This window comes from Rosa chinensis, chromosome 1, assembly GCF_002994745.2.
Source record: "Rosa chinensis cultivar Old Blush chromosome 1, RchiOBHm-V2, whole genome shotgun sequence".
Taxonomy (NCBI): domain Eukaryota; kingdom Viridiplantae; phylum Streptophyta; class Magnoliopsida; order Rosales; family Rosaceae; genus Rosa; species Rosa chinensis.
Window position 1 is genome coordinate 6,885,570 of NC_037088.1, and position 25,505 is coordinate 6,911,074.

Genomic DNA, 25,505 nt, shown 5'->3' on the forward strand with positions numbered 1-25,505 from the left:
GCAATGGGCTTTTCCCTGTTGGCCACCCACACTACTTTACGGGGAAATATATTCTTGTGCCATATCCCCACATACTTACTAGCAGAACCATTAGGACTGAAGAAGCCTAATTCGAAAATGCTGCTAGGGGAGACAAGAGTGTCGCCATGTGCTAACGGTTGGAAAGGAGTGATGTTATAAACTTGAGAACAATGATAACTAGAATAGGTGCCCGCGCTTTGCTGCGGGTGTTGAAACAAAATTTGCAAGTTTCGACTGCTAGAGACTTATGTTTGGAACTAACATTACCATTAATATAAATGGTCTGATATTGTGCAAATATTCAATACAACTGTTGTTGACACAGCTTGTCAAAAATATATTGTTCTATACGTTTTCCTTGGTTATGTTAAGCTAAACCCCACGCGTTACAGTCGACCGCGTATAACACACCGCCCGAGCTACAGAAAGAAAATAATGAGGAGACCATGTCACTGGCAGACCACTTCATCTTTTTGCTTAACTCGCAGATCACTTCATCTTTTTGGTTGTCATTCATCTGCTGCTGAAAACAATTGCCTACAGATTTGGAAGAAGAATTAATCAGCACATATTATAAAAGGAAAAACAGATGAATCAGAACAGATTGGACATTACTTTTATTATTTATGTCCTATTCATTACCTATTTCATCTCTTTTCCTAGTTTCTTGATTTGTGTAAAATATATATGCAAGTCTATTATATACAGCTTGTTACTTAAACACTCACACAGAAGAAAAACATGGTGAAGAACAGATTTGTAATGCAAAGCTTAGCAACAAAGATAACTGAAGCTAAAAATAGAACCAAGCAAAGCAACTACCAAGAAAACAAACATAGCAAAATTATCAAAACAAAACTGCTAACTCCCTTTTAATCAGTGTAGAAGGCTAATCAATAAAACTGATTTTCTTCTTTGCAATGATATAAATAACTGCATTATATTTCCAAGAGAAAAGAGCAAAACCAACATGCAAACATTTCAAGCTATTGAGTCTATAACTACAGTAATATCACCAAAAGAGATATGCAACATAACAAACCCAATATGATAATCGCAAACCCCTGCATTATTGAATACATCATACAGCCTTTACTGAAAATATCTATCATGAAAAAAAAAATCCCACAGTCACACAAATCCAGACCTAATGATTATTATACTCGTGTTGAAACTCATTCTCTCGCATCAATTCCAGCAAGTTATCTAAACATTGAAGCTAAATCAAAAGCGTAGGCCAGAGAAGACCCACCTTGTTTGAACCGCTTATATAAATTCCAAATTTTGTAAAAAAAAAATAAATAAATAAATAAAAGGAAGAAGAAGAAGGTTAAACGTTCAATTGTAGGACTCAACATAGACATAACATATATGAGAAGTAATTTTTTATTTCAAAATTTCATGCATTATAAGTCGAACAAAATTTTGCTTTCTGGTTGTTGTGTATAAATTGAAAAGGTAGAAGCAAATATGATAACTGTAGTGAGTCTTAAATGTTGATATTTCTTAGTAATAAGGTTGGCTGTTTTTTTTTTTTTTCTTATTATTATTATTATTATTATTATTATTAGGGAATAAACATTTGGAATAGTACATAAAAGATTGAAAGGTATAGAGTCGAAACTTATTTTATGTGCAGCAGTCTATAAAGCAAATCAATCTTTCCAATTGTGCTTTCAGAATAAGTGTTGATCCATATGAATGCAGAGATAAAATTGTTAGTATACCAGTAGTTAAAAGGTCTCCAAACTGAAAGACAATGAGAGAATTAGCAAACACCAGTAGACTACCTAATATTCACGAAAGTAACAGAGTATGAACTGTGTGTGATCTACATTGGATAAAACATTTGTACTTGTAAAAGCAAAGACTCCTCAATTTACACCTCCAAAATATTCAAAAATCTAAGATCTTTTCTATGATTACTTGAAAAAGGTAGCTGAAAATCAATATAGAAAAATCTTCAACAAATCAAAGCAATTGCAGCATTCTATCATTGATCCCATGATTAGATTCATATATAACTTAATAAAAGATTTGAAATTATCAAAGATGAAAACTGTACATTAAAGTAATAAGTACACCAAAAACGGTAATGTGCAAGAAATACAAAAAGCAGAGAGAAATTGATCCTTGCTATCTTTGAATTGATCATAATGCAATCATCTCTAATAACAGTTTCTTTTCTAGCGGATATATTTACATGGTATATCTTCTTGTTTTAAGACTTAGGAGAATTACAATAATTGTTGCAAGGAAGCTAAAAGATGAAAGACAACAGACTACTCACCAAGAAGCTACAGCTCATGATCTGTTCAATAACAACTTTCAGCCTCTCCTACAGAAAAAAACAATAGCATATTGGTATGAATTATTCCGACAGAGAACATGCAGAACCTATTCTCTCCACTGATTTGAGCTAAACTGGATAAATTACAAATAGAAAACATACCAAGAAGAAGAAAGCATATACAATTGAAAGTGAAAACGGAACCAAGCAAAGCAAAAAATGATATATACTGACATATGCATGAAACCATTTACTGAATCTAACCCCTTTCCATATGCAATTCTACAAAACACACCTCACATACAAATCCACACAGAACTCAAATTCAAATCAGAAACCAAACACAATTAGATAAACTTACAAACCCACCTTCTCTTCAAAAATAAGCAGACAAATAAAAAACAATGGTAATTCCAGATCTTCCTTCTTGCTATACCCAAATTTTCCTGCAAAACAGTGAAAGGATTAGGCATCTCAGATTAACTTTCAACCTTTATTTACACAGTCCATATCATACTTTGGTCAAGTAATCCATTGTACTATCAAAAATTGCTTAACATGTATTCTTCCATTTACCTTGATTTACAGATTCAAGCTTCTCCTTTTCTTCACACCTTGCAGACCGATTTCTTACAACAAATAAATCAATTGCAGCAACAATTATAGTAGCATGTGAAACCTGCATACAAAACCAATCACAGATTAACATTAAAAACACAAATGAAAACCATAAATCCCTAAAAAAAAAAAATTAAAAAAAAACATCCATAGCAACCTACTATCACAGATTAAGAATATAATCAGCACAACTCCAAAATTACTAAAAAATCCCGTGGTTTTCAATCTTATCAAGCAAAGCTATGAAATTTATAACAGGGCATCACAAAAATAGATGCTTCAACCACAAAACCAAAGTGACTATCTCTTAATTTGGAATTTCATCTCTGCCAATTTACTCAATTCCAAACCCTAATAGGAACAATTTACAATCACAACAGACAAAATTGAGAGAGGAGAATTAAGGAACCTTGAACGTAGAAGCAATCTATGTCTCCATGCATGAACAATAACTCTGGAATTGGATGTTTCAGGACACACCTCAAACACCAGAAACAGCAGCTCTCCTGCCTGTCTCAAGACACCTCCACCTCGTTGAGCCAATAACCCAGAAACCCCTGCATCACCAAAACCCCAAATCAAAATTCTTTCTACTCATCACGAAAACCCACTCTTTCAACCCCAATCAAATTTGACGAACTGTAAATCCAAAGAGCACCCAACAAAGAAATCCTAAATCGAAGAAACACAGACACAATCATGACATGCAACATCAGAACTGAAATTACCCGCAACCGATTGCGCAATCCTCAGCAAACAGCATAACATGGAAAATGGAATCAGACTCGTACATGCTAACAAACAGCACCACTTCCTTCACTATCTACCTCTCGGTGGAATGAAGTAGCATAGACACGATAGCACCTAGCAGCACCCCAGGTGTCAAAGCAAGAAACAACACACACTGAGTAGCAACCCAGGTGTCGAAGAAAATGAATTTCCTTCACTCGTTCTCTCTCTCTATACCTCTGTGTGGAGCGAAGAAGAGAGACACGGAGCTCTGAGACGGTAGACAGGTGTCGAGCAAGCAGGGAGAAAATTGTCTTTTCATCCATGACCGGCTCGGCTGGAGCCGTCACTGTTCATAAGCCGATGAACAGTTAACTGAGAATTAGAAGATAGTAAATGTGGTGGAAGCAAGATTAAGATGAAAAAGAAGAACATTGAGAGATTGAAGAAGCTAACACTTTCAGATTCAATACCCATTGGATATAGGGTGTGAAGGAGTTATCTCATACACTACTTCAGCACAACGATGCTGTGACCGAAGCGAACTGAAGAAGAACAGGAACAACCTCCAGGAACCTAAAGCACTAAAGTTTGTATTCTAATACCCATTGGCATACAAACGCGTTCCCCAAGAAAACATGACCTACATATGACTACGGACGACGACTATTGCTTTTACAACACATGTTTTATCAGTTTTTTGTGCTTGTTCATGTAAGTTCTTTGGTGGTTGTACTTTGAAAGACACTGGACAAAAACATTAACATGCATGCAGTCTGAACCAATTTGCTATTTTGACGGCCGAGGCAGTGCCTCTGGCCTACTGATGACGCACTACCAGATGCGGCTGGAAATTGCCAAAAACCCACTTCATATGAAGGTTCACGTTTTCCATTTGGTGAAGAGGGCAATTAAAGCTACCTTTTTTGGATGATTTTTTTCACATTGAAAAGTCAAATTGTAACGATGCTGACAAACGGACGTCGGTATATGAAGCGTACAACAAGGCTGATAGTTCCAAATTGTCATCTTATAAACTTCGGCACAACAAGATCCAAACCACTAATTGTTTTTGGCTCTAATACCCATTTCTATGGTACCCATATCCATACAACGGTTGACCTTGACCATACCAAAGAAAAGCAGTTTGGTAAAAAACCAATACTCGAGTAAAGAAGATTAAATTACACACCTATAATAGAAATGCCGAGCACTTTAAAAGCTTACTTCATCAACAGGAGGCTTTCCCCGGCCACCTGAGCATCCAAATCCATGTTGTAGAGACTATAAGCCGAATAAGGAAATAAAATAAAATAAAAAGCATTTTATCAAGTTCATATCAATCTCATGGATTTAGATCACGCAATGAAAGATACAGTCATATAATTTTATTTTCTGTTGCTAACTAGGGCTGTCAATGGGTCGCGTCGGGTTGAGTTTGTGTCGGGTCAAGATATTTCTCGTATCGTAAGAGACAAACTCAAACCCAACCTATTTAATAATCGTGTTAAAAATTTAAACTCAAACCCAACCTATTTATTAAACAGGTTACCCGTTTCTAACCCGCTTAACCCATTTAATAAATAGGTCATGTCGTGTTAGACAAAATGACTCATTTATGGGTTAACAATGCGACCCATTTAACTAAAAAAATGCATAAATTGACGATGAATATAAATAATTATATATAATTCGAAAATAATTAAATCCAATAATTATAAAAGCAAAATATTTCAAATTGTCTAATCATATGATCAAATACTCCCAACATCCAAAATTTCAAGAAGTATAGCATAATCGGGTTATACGAGTTCACTTCGTGTTGGCGTGTTGACCCGTGGCCGACCCATTTATTAAATGGGTTATGGCAGGCTGACCCACGGCTGACTCGCTTTTTAATCGTGTGGATTCAACCAGCATTATTTCGTGCGGGTTTCGAGTCTTGTTATCAGGCCGTGTTGGAATTGATAACCCTATTGCTAACAGTCTGACCAAGAGAGAAATTTCTCCAACGATCAGTATATGTTGTACATATTGCTTAAGCATCCCAATAGAGGACATATGGAAGAGTATGCATTCATATTGAAAGATTACAGCTCAGTTTAACCAAAAATTGCCAGGATCTTTCAGCTTTAGACAATTTGGTGCAATATCAAATAAGACGTACAATGTATGTAACACTGAGAAGCAATGTTAATGCCAGTGTAATGTATTCAATCCAAGGTCCTGGCCAGTATCTACATCTAGGAACCTCCATATACACTTAACAGAGAAAATAAGTTAAAGGAAAACCTTCATAACGACCAAACATCATTGCATTGTGATGCATCAATTTGCTGTCACTCATCGTCCTTCAATCACTGTAATAGTAGCTTCATTCATGGAGGAATTAGTCTGAACATACTGCGGTTGAGGATGAGAAAATGAGTTTTGCATAGTGAATTCAGGCCTCTTAGGTTGTGGACAATCTTTCTCACTATTTAGCATTAAAACAATATCTTTCATGGTTGGCCTATCCGCAGCATTATCTTGTACACAAAGAAGCCCAATGTGCACACATTTCAATACTTCTGATGAGGAATATGAATCACCCAACACTTCATCTACCAATTCCAATCCCTTACCTTCATACCACAAGTTCCATGCCTGAAAAATATCCACAAGTCTCATGTTATTGTCAAGAATTGTTAAGACTGGTTCAATTAACTCCAAATTGGTCAAACATATATGAGATAGCTCGACAGCTTATAAAACTCACTATTTTAGATTGAACTTACATGGGCTAGAAAGCCTAGTTGTTGGTCATATAAAAAAAAGTTGCTATTCTTCTTGCTGCTGATAATCTCCAATTCCAAAACCCCGAAACTATAGACATCAGATTTTTCAGAAAATATTCCACCCATGGCATACTCTGGAGACATATAGCCACTATGTAGAAAAATCATTAATTAGTATGAAACTGGTTTTTGGCTTAAAGTAAAATACCATGTAACTAAAAAGAACTGATTCTTACCGTGTTCCCACAACCTTCTGTGTACTTTCTATACATTGTGTTCCTTCAACTATGCGTGCCAGTCCAAAATCTGAAATTTTTGGTTTCATTTTTTCATCCAGGAGAATGTTGCTGATTTTCAGATCTCTATGTATTACCTTCACATAGGAATCATGATGGAGATAAAGAAGCCCTCTAGCAATACCCTGAATAATATTAAAGCGTCTATCCCAATCAAGCTCTCCTCTCCTCATCGGATCTAATTAAATAATAAATCTGACCATTAGAATGTGATCAGCTATGTGATTCATATTGCCATGCAATGCATTCAGTGATTCAGTAATGAACTTGATGAAAATAATTTTTTTCAATGGACTTATAGACTTCTAACCTTTGTCTTCTGATTAAAACTAGAAATCTAATAAATTAAAGCCTTTATTTGTTAGGAAATGCAGATAGTGTAGGAAATGCATCGTCAATAGATAAAATGCTTTCAAAGATTGAAGGAGAATATGTGCCGTAGGCAATTCAGTATTTCAGTTCATGTGAATTCACTCGTTAGTACTTGGAGTAGGCAGTTTTAATTCTAAAATGTAATTACTAGGATTATACTGAGCTTTTGGCAGCTTACTTGAGTAAGAGTCTATTTATAAAGAACTCAAAGACAACAATTACTGGTAACAGAACAAGATATATGGCACTATAAGAAACTGCTGCAATCATAAAGTGGCAGGGAAACTAACCGAATAGGAATGTATCCAAGCTTTTGTTTCGCATGAACTCATAAACCAGTAACTTCTCGCCCTCTTTAATGCAGCAACCCATCATCCTAACAAGATTTTTGTGTTGAAGATTGGAGATCAACAACATTTCATTCTTGAACTCTTCAATGCCTTGTCTTGAGCTACTAGATAGTCTTTTTACAGCTATTTCCTTCCCATCTTGTAGTATACCCTATACAAGGTCCACAAGTTAATTAATCATGGTGTTCATGTTTGTATTCTTCTACTTCTTACAATGCTATATTGCCCTCAAGTAAACAAATAAGTACCTTATAAACAGGACCAAAGCCTCCTTGCCCGAGTTTGTTTGTAATGCTGAAATTGTCTGTAGCAGTTAACATGGTATCAAAATCATAGATCAATAGCTCTGATGGATCATGTTTCCCAATATATTCTCGAAGAGTATCCCTAGAAGTTGGAATCGATCCTGTTCATTGAATGAAAAGTTTTGTTAATTTGCATGTATAAACGTCTAACACCGAATCAGAATAAAACAACAAAAGTCATGGATATCAACCAGTATATAACTATATATGCACTTAAACAGTTCTGCAGGGAAGTTATACTAATTTGATTAGTACTTTAGTACTTCAGGGAGATACCTATAAATGTGCTAATGCATCAGAAAAATTAATCTCTTCTATCTCATTCTCTTACCGTTTTGGTTGGCTCGCAATTTGTGCAAACCGAACATTATGGCAACCAAGATAATCATTAAACCAATAGCTGTAAGGATGGCAATCAACTTAATTGGCTTTCCTTCACCTGCAAATGAATCTACAAAAAAAAAACAAACATGAGAAAAAGATGAGATATTGCTAACTACAGTATTGCGAGGGTTGTTATTATTTACCTAGTTCTTTGCGTGCTAGGCGAACATAAAGATCAACACCTTCTTGGGAGAACTCCACTATATCTATAAGGTCTTTGGACCAGACCAAACACCCAACATTATTAACAAGTGCATAAGCCAGGCAAGAACAATTATTTAGGCACTGTATCATGCAGCCATTGATGTCATCAGTATTCAAAGATGTAATATACTGATGATAATCTGGCACTTTTGCCCCTGTCATCTTCCAAAACCCATCATCATTATAACCTTGTTTTCCTTGCAATGAGAATGACTTCTTATCTGTTTGTCTTTCACAGAACAAGTTGGTTTGCCTGACGCACCCCATGGTCCAGTTTCCCTTCCTCCATTCCTGGTCCGAACTTGGCACAAACCCTTTCAAACACTTGCAGATTGGAGATTCAGAGCTGTTGCAAACCCCAAAAGGCCCACATGCTCCATAGATGTCACATGGATTCTTTAGTGTCTCGAGGTAGAGTGACCAGTTCCTACCATTTTGTACATACATAAACTTAAAATTTCCCTGTGACGAGATGTCTCCATATGTTGCCAAAGTGCCAAATGTTTTATAAGAGAAATACTGTGTTCCCTCTTCTACATCCCCCTCTCCTGTAAATCCACTAAGATATCGATCATCCATATCTGGCACGCCGATGAACTTTGATTTATCCCATGGCCCACTTCTCCAGAATGGAGTTGATCGATTAATCCAAATGATCACTTGTGCTGGAACCTCTGTTGCCCGTCCGCCTTCAACTGTATATATCCCAGCAGATGGATCACTCTCACTTTTCCAGGCAGTCAGGATATTGCCCTTTTTAGATTTAGTATTGTATTGAACCCGCTGGGTTGGTAGCATCGTGTCTCCAGGATAATCAAAGCTTTGCCATACTACTCCGTCCGCCTCTGCATCATCTTTGACAATAAAATTTCCGCTGTCTAAAAGAAGTGCTGCAACTGAACTAGTATTAGATGATGACACCTCACTAGTTACTTCGGTAGACCATAAAGAGTTCTGTTTCCCATCTACAAGCTCCAGACTCCCATTGCTGCTAATTCTCAAACTCGCCAATGAGCTTGTAACTGCAATGGGCTTTTCCCTGTTGGCCACCCACACTACTTTACGGGGAAATATATTCTTGTGCCATATCCCCACATACTTACTAGCAGAACCATTAGGACTGAAGAAGCCTAATTCGAAAATGCTGCTAGGGGAGACAAGAGTGTCGCCCTGTGCTAACGGTTGCGAAGGAGTGATGTTATAAACTTGAGAACAATGATAATGTGGTGGAAGCAAGATTATGATGAAAAAGAAGAACATTGAGCGATTGAAGAAGCTAACACTTTCAGATTCAATGCCCATTGGATATAGGGTGTGAAGGAGTTATCTCATACACTACTTCAGCACAACGATGCTGTGACAGAAGCGAGCTGAAGAAGAAGAGGAACAACCTACAGGAACCTAAAGCACTAAAGTTTGTATTATAATACCCAAGAAAACATGACCTACATATGACTACTGACGACGACTATTGCTTTTATCAGTTTTTTGTGCTTGTTCACGTTAAGTTTTTTGGTTGTAGTACTTTGAAAGACACTGGACAAAAACATTAACATGCATGCAGTCTGAACTGGTATTTGCTATTTTGACGGTCGAGGCAGTGCATCTGGACAACTGTTCATAAAGAAAATTTCTTGTATTCTCCGCCGATACCGATGACGCACTATTTTGACGGCCGGAAATTGCCAAAAACCCACTTGATATGAAGCTACATTTTTTGGCTGATTTCCGTTTGGTGAAGCTACATTTTTTGGCTGATTTTTTTCACATTGAAAAGTCAAATAGTAACGATGCTGACAAACGGACGTCGGTATATAAAGCGTACAACAAGGCTGATAGTTCCAAATTGTCATCTTATAAACTTCGGCACAACAAGATCCAAACCACTAATTGTTTTTGGCTCTAATACCCATTTCTATGGTACCCATATCCATACAACGGTTGACCTTGACCATACTATTAAGAAACCAAAGAAAAGCGGTTAGTAAAAAACCAGTACTCGGGTAAAGAAGATTAAATTACACACCTATAATAGAAATGCCGAGCACTTTAAAAGCTTACTTCATCAACAGGAGGCTTTCCCCGGCCACCTTAGCATCCAAATCCATGTTGAGCACTCTCTACTACTTAATAAAATAAAATAAAATAAAATAAAAAGCATTTTATCAAATTCAGATCAATCTCATGGATTTAAATCACGCAATGAAAGATACAGTCACATAATTTTATTTTCTATTGCTAACAGTCTAATCAAGAAAGAAATTTCTCCAACGATCAGTATACACTGTACATATTGCATAAGCATCTCAATAGAGGACATATATGGAAGAGTATGCATTAGCTCAATTCTAAAACAAATATCTAAATTCAATTTTCTCTCTTTTCCCGCCAATTAAGATAATTAAATAAAAAATTGATAAATTATGATCACAAAATGCAAAATATAGTAACATACTATAACATTATGAATCTGTGAAGCAAAGTTGCCGTCAGTTATCGTCCTAACATCACTGTTATGGTAGTTTATTTGTGAAGCAACTATTTTTATGCTGTGGGATAGAATTTTTCCAAGCGTAATTATGCTGTGGGGCATCTGTCTCACTACTTAGCATTAAAACGACCTCCAGCATGGTTGGCCTATCGACGGGTTCATCCTGTACACAAAGAAGTCCTGTATGGACACATCTCATTACTTCTGATGAGGAATATGCCTCGGCCAATTCTTCATCTACAAAGTCGAGCCCCTTGCCTTCAGTCCACAAGTACCATGCCTGACCAATTCATATATATGATGGCTAGAATCATTGGTGTGCTGTATTTACTTCCATAGTCCTCATTATCTGAATGTGACTGTTCATATATTCACTGTGTGACGAAGATTTACAGTGCAAACTTACATAGGCTAGAAAACCGAGTTGTACGTTGTTCATGGTTATAAAAGTTGGTATTCTTCTTGCTGCTAATTGTTGGAAAGAAGAGCAAAATTAGCATCTTGTATAACTGTTAACATTTAACACATTTACTCTATATCATCACATTGATTCTATATTATTAGACATTAATAGGGCTAGAATAACTGTCTTGTTTTGTATCCTAGAATCAAGCTGTATTACTGTATATATGTGCTACAGATCAATAGAGCAATCATCTCTCCAGCAAATCTGTCTTTGTTGTTTTTCATGGTATCAGAGCAGGACTCACAATCCTGACTCTTCTCTAGCCTTCCTAGCAACAAATTCACAAAAGCCATAATCACCATGGCTGGTGATAACGTCCCATTACCACCACCCAATTCCAGCAAGTCAAATAATCCAACATCTGATATCTCAAATCCATTCTTCACTCACCATTCGGATCATCCTGGATTGGTCTTAGTCTCCAAACCATTGAATGGAGACAATTTCACAGGTTGGAAGAGGGCTATGACAATGGCTCTCAATTCTAAAAACAAGCTCGGTTTTGTGAATGGTTCAGTCAAAGTTCCGTCACCCGAAGCCGACCCAGAAGGATATGCAACCTGGTCAAGATGCAATGACATGGTCCATTCATGGATCGTTAACACAGTCAGTTCTGAAATTGCTGACAGTATCATTTACTATCCTACAGCTCATGAGGTATGGGAAGATCTAAGTGAGCGTTTTTCACAAGGCAATGCACCTCGCATATTTGAAATTCAGCGAGACATCGCTTCACTCAGACAAGAACAACAATCAGTTTCTGCAGACTACACGAAACTGAAAAGTTTGTGGGATGAATTGGCATCCTATTCAGAAGCATCACAAGGAGCACAGGCAGATCAACAAAAGCTCATGCAATTCTTGATGGGATTAAATGAGACTTACAGTGCAACCCGCGGTCAAATCCTCTTGATGAATCCCCTTCCAAGTATCAGACAAGCATATGCTGCAGTTGCACAAGAAGAAAAACAACGTTTCGTTGCAGCGGTGGAGTCCAGTTCAAGCACCGCCGCCATGGCTGTCCGGAGTGGTGGTCGGCCGAATCAGTTCGGCAGCAGAGGAGGTCGTGGTGACTGACCGAATCTTCAGACCAGTCGAGATGCCGAACGCGGCTTCACCGCGCGTTTTGGTTCAGGTCTAGGAAGGGGAAGGCCGCACTGTACCTATTGTGGTGATCCAGGACATTGGGTCCAAACATGTTTTCACCTAATTGGTTTTCCTCCAGGTCATCCCAAAGCAAAACAAGGATCGGGAAATTTCCCCAAGAAGCACACTGCCACACCAGTCGTGCCCTCTCCTTCTGCTAACCAGGTTCATGCGACAGGCATCGTAGAAGAGGAGAATGGATCAGCAGTTACTTTATCTGAGGCCCAATTCAAACAGCTTTTAGCTGCTCTCCAACAAGTCCAAAAGCCCAATCCATATACTGGCTCGAGTTCTAAGGCAAATGCAGTAACGCAGCCAGGTTTGTCTAGAGTAGCTTCCAGCAATTGGATAATTGATAGCGGGGCGACAGATCATATTACTTCGTGCTCTAAATTATTGAATAAAAATAAAAATTGTGCATTACCACCTGTTTTGCTACCTAGTGGACAAAAAGTGCATATTGAAGCCACAGGTTCTTTGCCTCTGAGTACCGTATTTTATCTACATGATGTGCTGTTTGTGCCGAAGTTCAAAGTTGATTTAATGTCGGTTAGCCGCTTGACAAGAGGTCTGAATTGTTCAGTAACATTCTATCCTTATTGGTGTGTTTTGCAGGATCTGGCTACGAAGAGGACGATTGGTTTGGGTAAAGAACGTAATGGGCTATACTATTTGGTGGCACTAGCGACGGAACGAACCAGGCCTTCCATTACCACTCCTTCCAGATCATCTTGCAACCTTGTCCTTTCCTCAACCAATCTTTGGCATAATCGCTTGGGTCATGTCTCCTCTCCATGTTTAAGTCACATAGCAAAAAATTTCTTGCATTTTTCCATTCAGCCAAATAATAATTGCCCTGTGTGTCCTTTGGCTAAGCAGAGTCGATTACCATTCAGTTCTAGTTCTATTTCTTCTACAAGACCATTTGAAATAATTCATTGTGATATTTGGGGTCGTTATCGACACCCTTCTCTTTCTGGTGCTTTTTATTTCCTTACCATTGTGGATGATTTCACCCGATTTACTTGGGTTTTCTTAATGCGGCACAAAGATGAAACACAACCACTTTTGAAGCGTTTTTTTGCTCACATTCTCACTCAATTCGACTCTCGCATTAAAACTTTCCGAAGTGACAATGGTAGTGAATTTATTTCACTTAGCTCTTTTTTTCAAGATAATGGCGTTATTTTCCAACATTCTTGTGTTTACACGCCTCAACAAAATGGGGTTGTGGAGCGCAAGCATCGCCATATTATCCAGGTGGCTCGTGCTTTGAAATTTCAGGCTCATCTTCCTCCACAATTTTGGGGGGAGTGTGTTCTCACAGCCGTCCACATAATCAATCGATTGCCTTCTCCCATCCTTTCTTACAAAACTCCTTTCGAGCTTCTTTACTCCAAACCACCTTCTTTTTCTCATCTTCGGGTTTTTGGATGCTTAGCTTACGCCACAAATGTGCACCCTACTCATAAATTTGATACCCGAGCAATTTCTTCCATTTTCATTGGTTACCCGGTGGGCCAAAAAGCCTTCAAACTGTTTAACTTAACGACTAAAAAAGTTTTTACCAGTCGAGATGTTAGATTTCATGAAGATGTGTTTCCTTATGCCTCCACTCAGCCCACTCTTCCTTCTGCTCCGTTGGCCCATGACCCAGGCCCAATTCCACTTCTCCCTAATTCCATAGACACCGATCTTGACTCCCAGGTCCCTCCCACGCGTCCTTCTTCTTCTCGTCCTTCCCGTCCTACCATAGACGCCGATCTTGGCGCTTCCTCTTTACCGCCTCCGCCTACTCCACCTCCCATCCGTCAGTATTCCCGGCGACCCAAGCCGCCTGCTCCACCGCCCCTTGTCCCACCTCCTTCGTCCTTCTCCACCCCTGTTCCTACCCCCCTGTCGTCCTCGGTGCTAGGATGGTCCCCATCCCCACCATCTTCTCCGTCTCCTCCTCCCCCACCTCCACCCGCAGCTATTTCCGGCCCACCACCGCTCCGTCGCTCCACCCGCTCCTCTGCGCCGCCTGCTCGGTTCGCCGATATCGACTTCTCCAAGCCTCAATCCAATGCTTGCTCTTACCAATCGCTCTCCTTCCCGCCAGGTCCTTCCAAAGGTACGCGGTATCCATTGGCAAATTATGTCTCTTATCATCGTTACACTCCTACCTACTCCTCTTTTGTGGCTCAGCTCAGTGCCGTCTGTGAACCGTCCTCTTATTCTGAGGCGGCTACTGTTCCGGAATGGAGGGATGCCATTTGTTCTGAATTGGAGGCCTTGCAGGCCAACGGTACCTGGACCCTTACCCCGTTGCCCCCTGGGAAGATCCCTATTGGTTGTAGGTGGGTTTACAAGGTCAAGCTCAAGTCTGATGGTTCGATTGAACGATACAAGGCCAGGTTGGTGGCCAAGGGCTTCACGCAATTAGCAGGTATTGACTATCAGGACACCTTCTCTCCTACTGCTAAAATTGTTACGGTCCGTTGTCTCCTTGCTTTCGCTGCGTCTCGTGGTTGGTCCCTTTAACAACTCGATGTCAACAATGCCTTTCTCCATGGCAACCTGGATGAAGAAATTTATATGTCTCCACCGCCTGGGCTCCGGAGACAGGGGGAGGAGCATTTGGTTTGTCGGTTGCATAAATCCTTGTACGGTCTGAAACAGGCTTCAAGGCAGTGGTTTTCTAGATTTTCAGAAGTTATTCGGTCTGCTGGCTTTGTGCAATCTAGAGCAGACTACTCTCTTTTTACCAGGAGGCAAGGCAAGTCTTTTACAGTCTTATTGATATATGTTGATGATATATTAATTACTGGCAATGATCCTGTGAGTATAGCTGATGTCAAGAAATTTTTGCATAAAACATTCCGTTTGAAAGATCTTGGCAATTTAAAGTATTTTCTTGGCATTGAAGTGTCAGCATCTAAGAAAGGGATATTTATTTGTCAGCGCAAGTATGCGTTGGAAATTATAAAAGATGCAGGGTTATTGGGTGCTGCTCCTGTTGACACACCCATGGAACGTGGATTAAAGTTGTCAGATAAGACTGAGTTACTCAAAGATCCAGAGAAGTATAGGCGTTTGGTTGGAAGATTGATTTATCTCACAGTGTCAAGGCCGGATATTACATATTCTGTTCATATATTAAGCAGGTTTATGCATCAGCCTCGAAAAGCTCATTGGGAAACAGCTTTGCGAGTGGTACGCTACCTCAAGTCAGCTCCTGGTCAAGGCTTGTTCTTTTCCTCAAATAGTGATCTTCGGCTACGAGCCTTTTGTGACTCAGATTGGGCAGGATGTCCACTTACAAGAAGGTCTACTACAGGGTATTGTGTGTTCCTAGGGCCTTCTTTAATTTCATGGAAGTCAAAACGTCAGAAAACAGTCTCTCTTTCTTCAGCTGAAGCAGAGTATCGTGCTATGACAGGAGCTTGTTGTGAATTAACTTGGCTACGTTATTTGCTTCAAGACTTGGGGATTTTACACCAGGAAACGGCATTGCTCTATTGTGACAACAAGGCTGCTTTACATATAGCAGCAAATCCAGTGTTTCATGAACGTACAAGGCATATAGAAATGGATTGTCACTATATCAGGGATAAGATTCAAGATGGTTCAGTGGAGACACGATTTGTGAGTTCTGGAAATCAACTGGCTGATGTTCTAACTAAAGCTCTTGGCAAGGAGGATTTCGAACTTATGATTCACAAGTTGGGTGTGCAGGATATCCACTCTCCAACTTGAGGGGGAGTGTTGGAAAGAAGAGCAAAATTAGCATCTTGTATAACTGTTAACATTTAACACATTCACTCTATATCATCACATTGATTCTATATTATTAGACATTAATAGGGCTAGAATAACTGTCTTGTTTTGTATCCTAGAATCAAGTTGTATTACTGTATATATGTGCTACAGATCAATAGAGCAATCATCTCTCCAGCAAATCTGTCTTTGTTGTTTTTCACTAATTAATGATCTCCAATACCAGGACCCCAAAGCTGTACACATCTGAGTTTTCAGAAAATATCCCGCCCATGGCATACTCCGGAGATATGTAGCCACTGCAGAGGAACCTCGTTAGTACATGAACAGAAATCTGGTAAGAAAAATGACCCCAAAATTATATATTTAATTCCATATGTAGCTAATCCTAAGTTATGAATATATGCTTGATACCTTTTTAAACAGCACAGAACTTTTGTTGTGATTTGGGTAAGAACAAGTATGAAAAATAGGTAAGAAATGATGCTTACAGTGTTCCCACAACCTTCTCAGTATTCTCAAGATTATTCGTCCCATGAACAATACGTGCCAATCCAAAGTCTGAGATTTTTGGGTTCATTTTCTCATCCAAGAGAATGTTGCTGAACTTCAGATCTCTATGTATCACCTTCAAACAGGAATCATGATGAAGATAATGAAGCCCTCTAGCCACACCCTGAATGATATTGAAGCGGCTAGCCCAATCCAGCTCTGTTCTTCTCATTGGATCTATCAAAATAATCACACATCCATTAGAAATGTAAACAAGAAATAGAAATTCCAAAAAACATAAAAGATCAGAAAACTAACCGAATAGAAGAATGTCCAAGCTTTTGTTTGGCATGAACTCATAAATCAGTAACTTCTCATCCACTTTAACACAGAAACCCATGATTCTTACAAGATTTTTGTGTTGGAGCTTGGATATCAACAGCATTTCATTCTTGAACTCTTCCTTGCCCTGCCCTGAGCTACTGGATAGTCGTTTTACTGCAATTTCCTTCCCTTCTTCTAGTTTACCCTGCACAAGGTCCATGAAATACTCATCGCATTGATGTCTGTTTCTGTAGTTGTACAAATGCAATAGCTTCCTTCAAACAAAAAATGTATGAGTAATCACCCTATAAACTGGGCCAAATCCCCCTTGCCCGAGTTTGTTTGTTTGTTATGCTGAAATTGTTTGTTGCAATTACTATGCTGTCAAAGTCAAAGACCAATATCCCTGATAGGTCATGCTTTCTTATGTAGTCTTGAAGAGAGTTTCCTGAAACCATACCAGTCAATTCAAGTCCCCTTGTTGTTGCTTTGATGTTTCCTGATTTTCCATATATAACAATCAAATTCCGCGTCACAGCAAACAACAAAGAAGATTAATGAAGTTTGATACAAAGTCATGCAGAGAAACTATATTGATTTAATTATACATTTAGAGTGGCAGGGAGAGATCATGTTCTAATGCATTAATCACATCCATGCATCTTGTTCTCTTACCAATTTGATTAGCTTGCAACCTGTGCAAAGCGCACAATATGCCAACCAAGATGCTGATAAAACAGACAGTTGTAAGGCCGGTAATTAACTCTATTTGTTTTTCTTTACCTGAAAAAGTGAATGTGTAATGTATAAGTATGATGCATCAAAGAACAGATATACCTATTAGTGTTCTGAATGTCATCATTTACCTCGAGGTGCTAGGCGGATAAAAAGATCTTCTCCACCAGAGGGGAATTCCTGTATATCAATAAGGTCTTTGGACCATACCAAACAACCTATATTATCGACAAAAGCATAAGCAAGACACGAACAATTATGTAGGCATTTTATCTTGCAGTCCTCGGATTTGCCTTCCACCTCCAAAGGCTCATATTCATGAAACTCTGGTACTTTTACCCTTACCATCTTCATAAACTCATCTTGTTTTCTTTTCGATGAGACAGATGACTTATTCGTGTGGCTCTCACAAACTAACCTTTTTTTTTCTCACACACCCTCCTGTCCAGTTTCCTTTGCTCCATTCGTGGTCAGGCTTTGGTTCAAACCCTTTCAAACACTTGCAGCTGATTGGAGATTCTGAAGCTGTTTTTGCGAATTTTGGAGGTTTCAAAATTTTGCAAACCCCAAAGGGTCCACATTTTCCATAATAGTCACATTGATTCTGCAGTGCCTCCCACTGGAGAGACCAGTTTCCACCATTCTCTGAACGCATAAGCTTTGTAATTCCATCTGAAGAGAGCTCCAGATATGTAAGATATTTGTTAAAAACAGTAAAAGAGAAATGAATTGTTCCCTGCTCCACATTTTCATCCAGATTGAATCCACTTAGATATTGGTTATCCATATCAAGTACACCGATAAACTTTGATTTATCCCATGGCCCAGTTCTCCAGTGGCGAGTTGATCGGTTGAACTTTGATTTATTCCATATGACCACTTGTCCTGGCATCTCTGCCGCCAGTCCACCTGCAGCTGAGAATATCCCAGTGGATGGATCACTCTCACTTTTCCAGGCTGTCAAGAAACTGCTCTTTCCAGATTTTCTATCATATCCCAGCACCATGTTCGGCAGCATTGTGTCACCAGGATAATCAAAGCTCTGCCATATGAAATGGTCAACTCCCATATGATCTGGGACAACGAAGTTTCCGTTGTCCAACAGAACTGCTGCTGGACTAGTGTTAAATGATGTCACCAAGTATTCACATTGATTGACCACACAGAATTCTGCTTCCCATCTACAAGCTCCAGATTCCCATTGCTACTAATTCTCAATCTAGCCAAGGTGTCTGCACCTGCAAGAGGCTTTTCTCTATTGGCCACCCATACAACTTTCCTTGGAGATATATCCCTGTGCCATATCCCCACAAACTTGTTAACAGAGTTATTAGGACTGAAGAAGCCTAACTCGAAAATGTGGCCAGGGGAGACTAGAGTTTGTCCCTGCGCTAATGGCTGGGAAGTAGTTATGTTATAAACTTCAGGAGAACAATGCTGTACGTGACTGAAGTAAGCTGAACAACAGAAGGAAGATGAAGGATGAATTTAAAGCGCTAAAGTTTTCTGTTCTAATACCCATTTCCATCCAATAGTCCACAAAAGCAAATGCTCGGACAATATATGACTACTGGCTAAAATTGATCCAGACTAGCTATGTTAATAACAAGTGGCTGCAGACTAGTTTCCTTAACAAAAACATATATTGTTAAACTGCAGTATCACAAAAGAACATTACTTTTTTGTATTAAGAAAATGGTACATACCAATGCTTTCATCATAGACAGAAGTCTTTGGAGGATTGCCCATATATACTAGTAAACTTCATTGTCACAGAAACGACACTTGTTTTCTGTATTAAGAAAATGGTACCCTGAGAGTCATCGGCAGAAGACTTTTAAATAGTCTTGCAGTCCTGCAGCAGAAACACAAGGATCCAAACATGCAAGTTAAAAACTGAGAACCAACAATTTGCCATCTACAACAGACGCACCAGCAGTTTATACTTTATACCCACCTTGTTTATTAGCCCTATCAGCAGCAACTTGAGGTCATTAATTCTTCTGGTGAGACACCCAATCAAGATTCCACTTCTCACATGTGGCCTGTCGTCACCTTCATAACCTAACATCAAACAATCAGCAAAGGAGTGCACTATTCCCACACCAATGATCAGCCACTCTTCAAAGCTTTGCTCTAGAAAATTAAATCACAGCTAAATCTAATACACTAATTTGTAAGAACCCAAAGATGGAGGAATGGAATACACAGAAGGAAGCGTACTACAAATTTTTCAGTCGTTATTAAATCCAAGCTGTCCAAATCTGGAAGTCAACAAAGCCAATAATTTCTGCAGATCAATTGTCTAATGTAATAAAAATAATCCAGTTGCTTCTTTTAATGTTTGTTTTCCCTTTTGTTCCAAGTGTGAGATGCTTCTATGACTAGTTGCTCCAATCTTGATTTTATTTTTCTGGAAGGGCCTACAAACATTCAGTTCTCATATAAATCACAAAGAGGTTGGTCGGCAGACTGCAGAATCCTACACACACAATAAACTAACTGTATGCATCATTTTTTAATAAATAAGTTGGAAAACATGTTTTGCAGTTGAATGATCAAAGAGCTCCCCTTCTCTAACTAATTAAATATGATACAGCATTGTGATGCAATAATTTGCTATCTCCTATCGTCTTGAATTGCTGTTATGGTAGTCTCATTTGTGGAGCAAGTATTTTCATACTCTGGTTGAGGACGATATACTGGCATGCGAATACAGGATAGTGAATACAGGCTCCTTAGGTTGGGGACCATCTGTGTTACTACTTAGCATGAGAACTACATCTGCCATGGTTGGTCTATCTGCAGCATTGTCCTGTACACAAAGAAGCCCAATGTGCACACATCTCATTACTTCTGTGGCGGAATATGAATCACCTAATACTTCATCAACCAGTGCCAATCCACTGCCTTCATTCCATAAGCTCCATGCCTGACAAAATTGATAAATTTTTGTGAGACTTGTCAAACTGTGCTGTAACTCTGTAAGCCTATAATTTAGCTTCACATATATAGTCCAAGCTACATGAAAGAGACTTCTATAAAGCCGGTTTGTCATATTAGGATTTAGAGCAAGAAATTACATAGGCTAGAAAGCCTTGCTGTTGGTCATGTAAACAGAAGCTGGTATTCTTCTTCCCGCTAATAATCTCTAGTACTAACTACTAAGACCCCGAAGCTGTAGACATCAGACTTCTCGGAAAATATCCCACCCATGGCATACTCCGGAGACATATAACCACTGCCCGGGAAACTCATTAGTATGTCGCAGAAGTTTCTTTTCGCTTTCTAACCTTATGAAAGTACCACAAAGAGTATACATCTAATGCCAATCAACTACTCTTCAGTTAAATTTTAATTGAAATGGGTTGATGAGTCAATTAAGAATGCAGGGTTGTAACTAGGACTGTACCAGACCAATCACCACTCACTAATATACAAATGTGCTGACAATATGTTTTAGTTGTGAAAGAACATGTGTGAGAATGGGAAAGAATGATGCTTACAGCGTTCCCACAACCCTCTCAGTATTTTCTAAATCTGGTGTCTCTTGAACAATGCGTGCCAATCCAAAATCTGAAATTTTTGCTTTCATTTTCTCATCCAAGAGAATGTCGCTAATTTTCAGATCTCTATGTATTACTTCCAAACAGGAATCGTGATGGAGATAAAGAAGCCCTCTAGCTATGCCCTGAATAATATTGAAGCGGCAAGGCCAATCCAACACTGCTCTTCTCATTGGATCTAATCAAATAGCCAATACATGTCACATCAGTAATGTCATCCAAATGTCTCAAGCACAGTATAATATTAGCATTGATGCTCACTTGACTACAAGGCTTTTCTTTTCTTAATTTTGTTGGTTAAAACTAGATTCTAGCCACTACTAGGAAATAGAGACACAGTTCTACGGAAACATTGATGCTCACGAGACTACCCTTAGTTTTTCAAGTTTCTAATATCTTACTTTAGGTCCCTGCAAAGTCATAAGACTATGTATGGGTAGGGTTTTCTTTTCTTTTTTGTTGCTTAAAACTATATTTTTTAGACACTACTAGGAAATATAGACAGTTTAATGAGCTGTGATAAGTTACATAATAGATAGCTGAACTGAACAAAGACAGCCACTATACATAAATATTTCAATAGTTAATAGTCAAAAGCAATAGATTTGCAGGGGTGCCTTCCATAATTTGTGTTTGTACAGAAATTTAATGGTTATTTGTGCATATATCGATAAATTCCCTCTTACTTTAAATCATATCAGTTTGCTGTTCAGTCACAGTCTTATTTTAGTATCACAGTTGTAATTCAAAGACAAAAAATAAAATAAAATAATATATATATATATATATATATATATATATTTGGCATGTTACAAAAACATGAACATTTCTATTGAAAGAATAAGAAAAGTAAAGATGAGATAGATAGCCGGACACAAAGCAGTAGTGAAACTAACCGAATAGAAAAGTATCCAAGCTTCTGTTGGGCATGAACTCATAAATCAGTAACTTCTCATCCCCTTTAACACAGCACCCATGAGTCTAACAAGATTTTTATGTTGAAGATTGGAGATCAACAAAGTCTCATTGTTGAACTCTTCTTTGCCTTGGCCTGAGCTACTAGATAGTCTTTTTACTGCTATTTCCTTCCCTTCTGGTAGCTTACCCTACACAAGGTCCATAAATTAATCATTGTATTCATGTTTGTATCTTCCACCAGTTGTAATGCAATATTTTTCTTTGGGATAAAAGAAAGATTACCTTATAAACTGGGCCAAATCCTCCTTGCCTGAGTTTGTTTGCGAGACTGAAATTGTTTGTAGCAACTAATATGTTATCAAAATCATAGATCAATAGCTCAGATGGATCATCTTTTCCAATATATTCTCTTATTGTGGCTCGTGAAGTCTGAATCTTATCAGCCATTTCATACTTCCCTGCTTTTACTGTGGTTTTTCCTGATTTTGCAAATATAACAATCAAATTGTGAGTCGAAGAGAAAACAATAAAGAAGTCGGATCAATTAGCTCATCTACTTCATTACAGCAAGCTACATAATTTAGGATATCAACCAGTAAATGCATGAAAGAGATCATTTGCTCATGGATTACTATTTCTCTTACCTCTTTGGTTAGCTTGCAACCTGTACAAACCAAACACTATGGTTCCCAAGATACTGGTCAAACAAATAGCTGTGAGACTGAGAATTAATCTTATTGGCCTGCCTTCACCTGAAAAATGAATTTATAATAAAAAAGATCATGAAACAAACAAACAAAAAGATCATGCTAATTAGAGTTGTGCAAGCACGATTATCATTTACCCAGTTCTGCTCGTGCTAAGCGAATAAAAACATCTACTCCACCAGAAGAAAACTCTTGTATATCAATAAGATCGTTGGACCAGACCAAACAACCTATACTATTAACAAATGCATAAGCTGTCAGCATTCATGAAGTTATCCCAACTGCATATCACCCCAACTACATTCACCTTTACTACTTTTACCTTTATTGACTTCTCTGTTATTTGTTGTTGTAACAGTTAGAATAGTTATTGTAACTGCTATTCTCCCAACTATATTTGTAGACTTGAACATACTATAAATCCTCCTAACTGGAGATGAATATACATAACAGATATTACCATTTGACATGAGCCAGACAAGAACAGTTGTTTAGGCATCGGATCTTGCAGTTTTCAGATGTGACTGGAGCACCAAAAGAAGTATAGTATTCATGCAAATCTGGTACTTTTAGCCTTACCATCTTCAAAAACCCGTCATCTTCTTTTCCTCTCGATGAGACGATTTGTTTGTCTCTGACAAAACAATTTGGTTTTCCTCACAAACACTCCTGTCCAGTTTCCTTTGCTACATTCCTGGTGTGACTTGGGAACAAACCCTTTCAAACACTAGCAGATTGGAGATTCAGAAGCTTTGCAAACTCCAAAAGGTCCAGAAGCATGATAAATGTCACATGGATGCTTTGGTGCTTCCAAGCCAAGAATCCAGTTCTTGCCTTTATCTGAAAGCATAAACTTGGTTGTACCTTCTGAAGAGATTTCTTCATAAGCCAAAGTTGAGGAAAATAGTATAGCCCAAGTTAAGTACTTTGGTCCTTGCTCCACATTATCATCTAGAATAAATCCACTTCAGGTATCCCAATAAACCTTGATTTATCCTACGGACCACTTCTCCAATAGGATGCTGAATTCAATCCATTATTAACCCAAACAAACACTTGTGATGGCGTCTGTGCTGACAAATCCAACCAAGAATCTGCCAATTGATGGATCATTTTCACTTTTCCAGGAAGTCAAGACATTCCTCCTCGCAGATTTGCTATTGAATCCCAGCAGCTGAGTCGATAAGTGTCACCAGGATGATCAAAGCTCTGCCATACTAATCCATCGGCTTCTACATCATTTTTCACAACAAAATTTCCCCTATCTAACAGATGTGAAACAACTGAACTAGTATTAGATGATGGCACCTGAGCAGCAACATTGGCTGACCACAACGAATTCTGCTTCCCATCTAAAAGCTCCAAATTCTCAATTCTACTAATTTTCAAACTAGCCAAGCCATCTGAAACTGCAAGAGGCCTTTCTCTATTGGCCACCCACACAAATTTTCGGGGATATACAATATTCTTTTGCCATAACCCAACATACTGCTTACTTGAATCACTAAAACTAAAGCAACCCAATTCGAAAATCCGGCCAGGGGAGACTAGAGTTTGTCCTACTGCTAATGGTTTGGAATCATTGATTTCATGAACTTCAGCACAATAACACCTTAAACTAAGCAAGCTCAAGAACAAGAACAACATCAAGAACATAATGGAATTCAAACCCCAAACGATTTCTCCTCTAAAACCCATTTGCATCAGACTAAGTTTGTCAATGATAAAAATTTAAGCATTGTTGATTTAGTTGCCAAACATGGGATTTATACAAACTGTGATCATCACAGTGACAATAATCTCATTTCAAGTTGTGTTACGAGAACATGCAAGCTACCTAACCATGCTCTGGAATTGAATGGAAGACTGATGAGAACCACAAAGACGTAACAGTCGTACCTTTTTGGGTGCAGCATTCAAGATCAGACAAAGATGTGATCATGATCGTCATCATGCAGAACCCAGTTTTCATGTTTGGCTTCAAAGTTCAAAGAACCAGCAAAAGCTGCATGCTTTGTGTTTATGTTGTACGAACTGAATCAGTTACTTGGGTCTTCCCTGAGTTTGACTTTGACTGGACCTCGGTATTAAGGAAGACCCATCGTTTCCCTCAAAAAAAATAAATAAATAAATAAAAAAGAGGAAGACCCATCTTTTGTTTCTTAGACGACGCGTCTTGGTCTAAGTGGACCGGTCCACAGATCATTGAAATTTTTTTATATTTTAAAAAATGAGTTTGAAATTCACATCGGGATCTCCCTAATTAGACCTCTAACTTATTTTTACAAATAATGAGTTTAGCTATACATCCCTAATTTTCTCATAATGTCCCTCATCCAATAAAATTAATAAAAAAAGCTTTTAAAGAGAGCTCTCATTCTTATCACTAAAATTGAAATTTTAACCTTTTTTTTTTCAAGTGATAGACGAAACTAATTAAAATCCTCCACTGAGATCACAGCTTAACCAAAAAGTAAGGAAAAAGATATTGAAACATTCCCAATTCTTGATTGTTTTGTATGACCAATGTGTACAACATATCATCCCTTTCATCC

The 25,505-nt window shown here is 38.4% G+C and overlaps 3 protein-coding genes and 1 pseudogene across 3 annotated transcripts; all 4 read right to left on the minus strand.

The window, feature by feature from the left end:
• Positions 1–511: 511 nt before the first annotated feature.
• LOC112176749 lies at positions 512–3,811 on the minus strand. Its single transcript, XM_040515877.1, has 6 exons — positions 3,658–3,811; positions 3,410–3,486; positions 2,888–2,990; positions 2,681–2,757; positions 2,312–2,359; positions 512–558 (listed from the first exon to the last, which is right to left on the minus strand). The coding sequence occupies exons 1-6, from the start codon at positions 3,695–3,697 to the stop codon at positions 535–537; spliced, it is 369 nt and encodes a 122-aa protein (XP_040371811.1). The 5' UTR covers positions 3,698–3,811; the 3' UTR covers positions 512–534.
• Positions 3,812–6,001: 2,190 nt separating this feature from the next.
• Positions 6,002–9,648, minus strand: LOC112199312 (G-type lectin S-receptor-like serine/threonine-protein kinase SD1-29). The gene is made up of 7 exons (XM_024340346.1): positions 8,286–9,648; positions 8,090–8,197; positions 7,702–7,859; positions 7,394–7,604; positions 6,672–6,909; positions 6,436–6,586; positions 6,002–6,304 (listed from the first exon to the last, which is right to left on the minus strand). The coding sequence occupies exons 1-7, from the start codon at positions 9,646–9,648 to the stop codon at positions 6,002–6,004; spliced, it is 2,532 nt and encodes an 843-aa protein (XP_024196114.1).
• Positions 9,649–11,226: 1,578 nt separating this feature from the next.
• On the minus strand, positions 11,227–18,144 carry LOC112199318 (annotated as a pseudogene).
• Positions 17,886–24,993, minus strand: LOC112183596 (G-type lectin S-receptor-like serine/threonine-protein kinase At1g61460). The gene is given in 9 exon segments (XM_040515875.1): positions 17,886–19,053; positions 19,466–19,614; positions 19,717–20,691; positions 21,266–21,503; positions 22,222–22,302; positions 22,305–22,431; positions 22,526–22,722; positions 22,888–22,995; positions 24,850–24,993. Coding segments are annotated over 7 exon segments (879 nt in total). The 5' UTR covers positions 24,923–24,993; the 3' UTR covers positions 17,886–19,053; positions 19,466–19,614; positions 19,717–20,636.
• Between the last annotated feature and the right edge of the window lie 512 nt (positions 24,994–25,505).